General features: G+C 45.6%; 1 protein-coding gene across 3 annotated transcripts in view; it reads left to right on the top strand.

Moving 5' to 3' along the window:
* The first annotated feature begins 314 nt into the window (after positions 1-314).
* The window catches only part of LOC106521992 (PH and SEC7 domain-containing protein 1), a 49,616-nt gene continuing 43,009 nt past the window's right edge, over positions 315-6,921 (top strand). For 2 of the 3 annotated variants that reach the window (XM_014014795.1, XM_014014794.1), the window contains exons 1-4: positions 315-2,385; positions 3,438-3,555; positions 3,631-4,138; positions 5,766-6,233. In XM_014014795.1, the coding sequence (XP_013870249.1) occupies positions 529-2,385; positions 3,438-3,555; positions 3,631-4,138; positions 5,766-6,233 (2,951 nt within the window). In that variant the 5' untranslated portion in view covers positions 315-528. The remainder of the gene's footprint in view (positions 2,386-3,437; positions 3,556-3,630; positions 4,139-5,765; positions 6,234-6,921) is intronic. The other variant, XM_014014796.1, reaches the window with a different exon arrangement.

Here is a 6,921-nt window from a genome sequence, read left to right as displayed (position 1 = left end):
TTATTTTATTTACTTTTATTTAACCAGGCAAAAGCTCCATCACAGATCTCTTTTGCAAGGGAGGGGAGGCATGTCTTTTAGCTTAGCAGAAGCTAATCAGTCTGCTAAAGTTTTTCAAAGTTAGCCAAAGAGCTAATGCACTAAAYGAGAAGCTAGTTCCTCTATTAGCGGATTAGCAGAACTGTGCCCACCACTGTTTATCTGTCGAACTGACAGACCTGTTGAATGTTTAAATCAGGTCATCAGAGCTTTAATGTAAGCAGCTCTATAAACAGCATCTTTTAAGACAAACTCCTTCTGTCTTTCATTCACAGGTATGAGGACTCTGGTGCTAACGAAGGCGTCCCGCGGGCCGGTTTGTGCTCCAGCGTCTGAACCCGAATGTCTCTGCTCTTCGAGGGAGAAGATAGACCAGCTAAAAATAAACTGACAACAGCCAGCAGCATAAAAAAAACTAAAAACCAGAAAGAGACAGTCTCTCTGCTCCATTTCTGCTCCTGTGTCCTCATTACGAGCTGAGACGAGGTCATGTCCCAGTCTGGAAAAGTCCTTCATCTTTTTGTGGAACTGAGGACCACCCCGGATCAGAATGGAGAGTATGAGGAAGCTCAGGGGCTTTCAGTTCAGGACAGCCCCGCGGAGCTCCTCTCTCAGCTAACGAGCCAAACAACCGTCGGAAAGACGACCTCCGCTTCCCGTCTGCTCCAGGACGTGGCRTGTAGTCCACAAACCAAAACCTCACCTAAAGCCTCCAGGTGTTGGGGTCCGCCCGTCGGCGTCCCTCACGCCCCTTCTGATGAGACGCGATCTGTGGTCAGCTTCAGCTACGTAGAGAAGTCCAAYGTGAAGACCGTGGAGAGTCCACGTAACTCGGCCCGGTCCCGCTTCCAGAAACGCCTCAGTGACCCCGTGTGGTTCGGTAGTCCTGACTCATCGTGCAGCTCCAGCCCCAAACTGACCTTCGGGTCTCCGGGGACTCACCAGCAGACATTGTTCTCCCCCAGACTCCGACAGCCGCACCTGGACCTAATCGGCAGGGCAGCGACACAGAGGGCCGTGGAGGAGTTCGGCTCCCCCTTACTGAGGATCAAACTGGCCCACGCTCTGGAGAACGCCTCTTCTTCACGGTTTACCCAACAGCCGCGCTGCCAGTCCTGGGCCGGGTCTCCGGTTCAGCATCAGAACGTCAGGAGGAATCCTGAATACAGTCAGGATACCTACTGGTCCCCTCTGAAACAATTTCCTGCTGAGCCTCAAAGTCCTCTCCACGTTGCAGGAGAGGATAGAGGAGTGGCAGGAAGTCCGGCCTCCCATAAAAATATCGACCAATCCTCTTCATCGCAGGGAACGTTCCTGGGAAATAACAGTATCGAAGGCCTGAACCAGTTGAGTTACAGCAAATCCTGTTTTCCGGCTCGCAGCCCTGAGGAGGCGTCAAAAGTGACTCCGGTTTTCACCGAGCCCAGAGGTTCCTCACCGCACAACACTTCAGAGGAGCATCAGTGCAGCTTCGAGTCCGGAGAACCAAAAGCACAAAACTTTAATCAAACGCTGAAGATGAACATCCCGTTCAACAACCAAACCATGCCAGCACCCGAGAACCCTCACCAGCCCCAGAACCCCCGTATGGACCACCACGCACATCAGGAGACCGGACACCAGAGACACCAGGGCTCGGTTTTATCTGCGGTTCAGACTTCTCCTGCCGTCCCTTCACGAGTACTCCGGCCCTCCCACCCTCCCACCGAGATCAGCTCCCCCCTCAGAGACCCGAGGCTCTTCCAGGCCGAGATCCGAGTGCCAGACTCCCCGACCCCGCACCGCCACCAGCCTCCGCAGTACACCGGAGACTCCTGGTCTCCCGGCCTGGACAGGACGGGAGACCTGAACGGTTTTGAGAGGGAGGACTGTACGGAGCTGGCTCGCAGGCTCTTCATCCATCAGAGCGTTGAGGAGGCGCCGGTCAGCTGGACCTCCRGGCAGCAGTGGAGGAACCAAACAGAACCCGGGCTGGAATTCAGCAACCAGCAGTCCGGTAAAAGGCACCGGTCACTCAGCCCCACGGCCCGGCAGAAACGAGCCGAGCAGAGGAGGAGAGAACTTCTTCTGCTTGGGCCTGTGGTGCTGGACTCTGACGAGGAAGAGGAGGAGGACGAGGAAGGGCGAGGTGATTCAGGACAGCAGAGGGTGGGAGAAGCTCCAGAACCGGAGCGGAACGAAGCAATGGCCGGGTCATCCTCGCGGAGCTCCAGCGGGGTGACGGGGAGTCTGGGGGACAGAGACTGCTTGTCCCCAGAGTCCAGCCAGTCCAGCCACCAGAGCAACGAGACCGGAGCCGCAACCTCAGGAATACAGGTGGGAACCGGGCCGAGGCCAGCCGAACAGGTAACAGGTGAACAGGAAACTAGAACAACGGCTATTTTTATTAAAATCTGAAAAGATTTACTGTTAAAGCTAAAACTAAACTGTTAAAGCTAAAGGAATCAGAAAGCTAGCTAAAGGCTAAAGTAGTAAAAGGCTAGCTAAAATTAGCAAAAGGCTGGCTAAAAGCAGAGTAGCATAAATATTGAATAAAGGCAGATAAAAATTTAAGTAAAAGTAGCAAAAATCTAGTTAAAAGCTAAAGTAGCAAAAGGCTGGCTAAATTAGCAAAAAGACCAGCCATTAGTATCAAAAGCTGTTTCTGCCGGGCCGTGGGGCTGAGCGACCGCTGCCTTTTACCGGACTGCTGTTTGCTAAATACTAGAAGTAGCAAAAAGCTAACCATAAGCCAAAAGTATGAAAATGCCACCCATAAATATCAACAGGCTAAATAAATACTAAAAGTAGCAAAAAGCTATTTACAAGCTAAATGTTTCAAAAGACTACATAGAAAAGTTAAAAGTGTTAAAAAATACAAGCTAAAAATTAATGTAGCAAAGGGCTGGCTAAATACATATAGTGGCAGAATGGTACTTAAAAGTAGCTAAATGATAGCTAAATGTTATAGTAGCAAAAAGCTGTCTAAAAGCTAATGTAGCAAAATGTTATGCAAAAGTTAAGGTAGCAAAAGGCCAGCCATACAAAACAGAAGGCTAACTAAAATCTAAAAGTAGATAAAAGTTAGCTAATGTAGCAAAAGGCTAGCTAAAAGCTTTTGTAGTAAAAGGGTTTAAATGTCTGAAGGTAAGAGAACGTTAGCTAGAAGTAGCATAAAAAGACAAAAAATAAATACAGAAAAATTAAAACAATGGGTTTGAATTCTTGAATCAGCATCAAAACAATTAACAGCTAAAAGTGTTGTTGAACTTTAGCTGCTGTGTTCTGAACTGAGCTCGTTGTTTTTTAACCAACAGAGCATAAAAAACATTTTGTTATTTTAAGTTTCTTATTTCCCTTCATTAAAGCACAGATTGTCTGCAGCTCTGCAGATTAACCTTCAGCTGTTTTTTTTACAGACGGACAGCCGAACAGCAGCTCCTGTTCCCTCCCTTCACTGTCAGAAAATAGCTCGAGCCAAGTGGGAGTTTTTGTTCGGGACCCCTGTAGAGGAGGCAGCTGGCAGCGGAGGGAAAAGTACAAATCACACTTTTATTTCGAAGACGGAGTGTTTGAAGCAGAAATAATGTCTTTATTTCTTTATTTCTGTAGATTCTTCCTCCACGGCGCCCCCCAGTGGTAACTCCAGTGAGTCTCCCACTCCAACTCCCCCGTCCTCCCTGCCTCTGCTGTCGGCCAATCACGAGGTGCAGCACGTGGAGGTTGAGCTTGTGACTCCGCCCCCGGCTATCGTTGGGACGTCACCTAAAACCGGCATCATTCGCTGGACGCTAAAGTACTCGGAGACCGATCTGGACGCCGTCCCGCTCCGCTGCTACCGCGAGACGGACATCGACGAGGTTCTGCTGGCCGAGCAGCATGACGACGCCGACTCTGCGTTCGGCAGCAACCGCAGCGTTCAGGGCACCTCCGGGACAGGAAGTAGTCCTATGAGGGTGAGGACAGATGGGGAGGAGGAGGAGGAGGAGAAAGGAGTGGAGAGTGAGGAGGAAGAAGAGGAAGAAATGGTCAGCTGGGCGAGTGTGAGGATGCAAGGCGACAGCAGGAAGCAGCTGTACGTCGCCGAGGAGGAGCCAGAGGTGTTCAGGCACCTGAAGAGGTGAACACCTGAAATGCAGCTGAACAGTAGCTAAAACAAGCTAAACAGTAACTTAAACTAGCCGTACTATAGCTAAAACAAGCTGAGCACTAGCTAAAAGAAGATGAACAGTAGCTTAAACTAGCCATACTATAGCTAAAACAAGCTGAGTGCTGGCTAAAACAAGCTAAACAGTAGCTTAAACTAGCTGAAAAGTAAATAAAACCAGTTGTACCATAGCTGAAATAAGCTGAAAAATAGCAAAAACAAGCTGAAAAGAACCTAAAATAACAGTAGCTAAAATAAGCTGAACAATGGCTAAAACAAGCTGAACAGTAACTTAAACAAGCCGTACTATAGCTAAAACAAGCTGAGCACTAGTTAAAAGAAGCTGAACAGTAGCTAAGACTAGCTGAAAGTAACTAAAACCAGTCGTTCCATAGCTAAAATAAGCTGAAAAGTAGCAAAAACAAGTTGAAAAGTACGTAAAATAACAGTAGCTAAAATAAGCTGAACAGTAACTAAAACCAGCTGTTCAATGGCTAAAACAATTTGAGCATTAGCTAAAAGAAGTTGAACAGTAGCTTAAACAACCTGAACAGTAGCTAAAATTAGTACCTAAAATAACAGCAGCTAGAACAAGATGAGCAATAGCTAAAAAAAAGCTAAACAGTGGCTCATACATGCTGAACAATAGCAAAAACAAACTGAAAAATAGCTAAAACAAGCTGAACAAGAGCTAAAATCAATAGAACAGTAGCTCAATCAAGCTTAACACTAGCTAAACAGTACAAAACTAAAATTAGCTGAAACGGTAACTAAACAAATACATTTAACAGAATAGTAGCTAAAATTTCATTGTGCTTTCTATAATGACAATAAAGGTTTATCTTATCTAAACAAAAATCTAAAACCAGCAAAACATTAGCTAAAAGCTAATACTAGCAAAATTATAGCTATGTCCGAAAACCTGCAAAAGAGTAGCTACAAGCTGGAACTATCTAAAGAATGGCTAAAAGCTAAGCTAGAATGCATAAAACTGTAAAAATCTCAAATTAGCCAAATAATCAAATATTACAAAATTGTAGCTAAATGAAATAACCAGCCAAACAATAACTAAAACTAACAAATAATAACTAAAGCTCAAATTTGCTCATTAATATATAAAAGCTAAAACAAGTATAACAGTAGTTAAAGCTAAAATGAAAAAAAAAAACTGTAGTTATTAACTAAAATCGGCAAAACTGTAGCAAAAAGCTATAACAAGGAAACACCAATCTAAAACAAAAAGTAGTAAAATATCTGAGTCAAAAAATAAATGAGCAAATATCAAGCTAAAAGCTAAATTGCCTCAATGGCATAAACATTGAGCTAACAGCTGAAGCAGATTATAAGAACACCATCAGTTAACATCTCAAACATTAACAAATATGACACAAAACGCACACCATGATCCTACACTCACTGCCCTTTAGTAAAACCTGGTTTTCATCAGCAGGACTTTCCTCTGACCTGGCTCTTGATCAGAATCTGCAGCTCGTGGCCTCATTTTCCATCTGCTCACAAACAGAAACATCAATAATTCATTCAGTTTTTCTAACTTCTAAACACATCTGTGGTAAAAAATAAAACTGTCCTCTTCACCCAGACCCACGGAGACATTTTTTGACAACCACAACCCAGCTCTGAAGTCCCCCATCCTGGTCTCTGGTCCTCGCTCCGGCACCGAGGACACCTTCAGCCGCCACTTTGAGAGCATCATGGAGTCCCACCGAGCCAAGGGGACGTCGTACAACAGCTTGGACAGCGAGGAGCTGCTGACCTCCAGCACCCAAACCGTGCTGACCTTTGACCTGCCGACCCTGACCCCCGCCATCCACGGCCCGGTGTGCCAGAGCGCCCGGCAGATCGTCCAGCTCAGCTTCGCCCCGCTGGCCCACGACGAGAGGCACAGTTTCTCAGATTCCATCTTTACGGTGACGGGGGACTCGGACGCCACGCGGGCCCCGTCCAGCGAGAGGCTGAGCAGCGGTTCTGATGATCCGATACCGAGAGGACACGAGTGCTCACAGCTGGGCAGCAGCTGGTACATCAACCCGTCCTTCTCTTTGTCCAGGTGAGCTCTAACAGGAGGCAGGTAGGACAGACTTTAATTAATCCTTTTCAGCTCAGATTCTATGTTGAGAATGACTCTCAGCTACAACCACAACAAATTTTAGCTTCATATCTGTTAAACAGACTGAGTTTGAGACATTTAAGTGTTTGATGATGTTGATCAGCTGTGGTGGCCATCTTGAAAGGGGCTGACAGAAAAYTGGATGTACATAACAGTAATTATGTTTCAAAATATACCAGGTTAATAAATATTAAGTTTTGTTGTCAGGAATCATCTCTATAATTGAGTCTAGGAACAGTTTATGTGGTKCCAAGTGTAAMATAAAATGTTGAATAACACTGCTAACRTTGCTAATGCCGCTAACACTTCCATACAAGACATCAAACTTGCTGTTACAGCCGGTGTCAGAGCTGCACTCACTACAGGTACCATTCATGTTGTTTTCATTGAACACATTTTGTATTCAAATTTAAAATACAATCTTTAGCAACGTTAGCAGCAACAGGTGTTGCTTTTGTTGTAGGATGATGATGTCATAACGATCCGAGCACCAACAGCAAACAGTAAAACTTAAATGTAAACTTCAACATTTAAGATTTAACATTTACATTTAGATTTACATATTTAGATCAAGGATTATTCACACACACACACACACACACACACACACACACACACACACACACAC

The sequence above is a fragment of the Austrofundulus limnaeus genome, unplaced genomic scaffold, assembly GCF_001266775.1.
Source record: "Austrofundulus limnaeus strain Quisiro unplaced genomic scaffold, Austrofundulus_limnaeus-1.0 Scaffold119, whole genome shotgun sequence".
NCBI classification, from domain to species: Eukaryota; Metazoa; Chordata; class Actinopteri; order Cyprinodontiformes; family Rivulidae; genus Austrofundulus; species Austrofundulus limnaeus.
The sequence above is the reverse complement of the archived record's forward strand: the minus strand, read 5'-3'. Positions and strand labels throughout refer to the sequence as shown.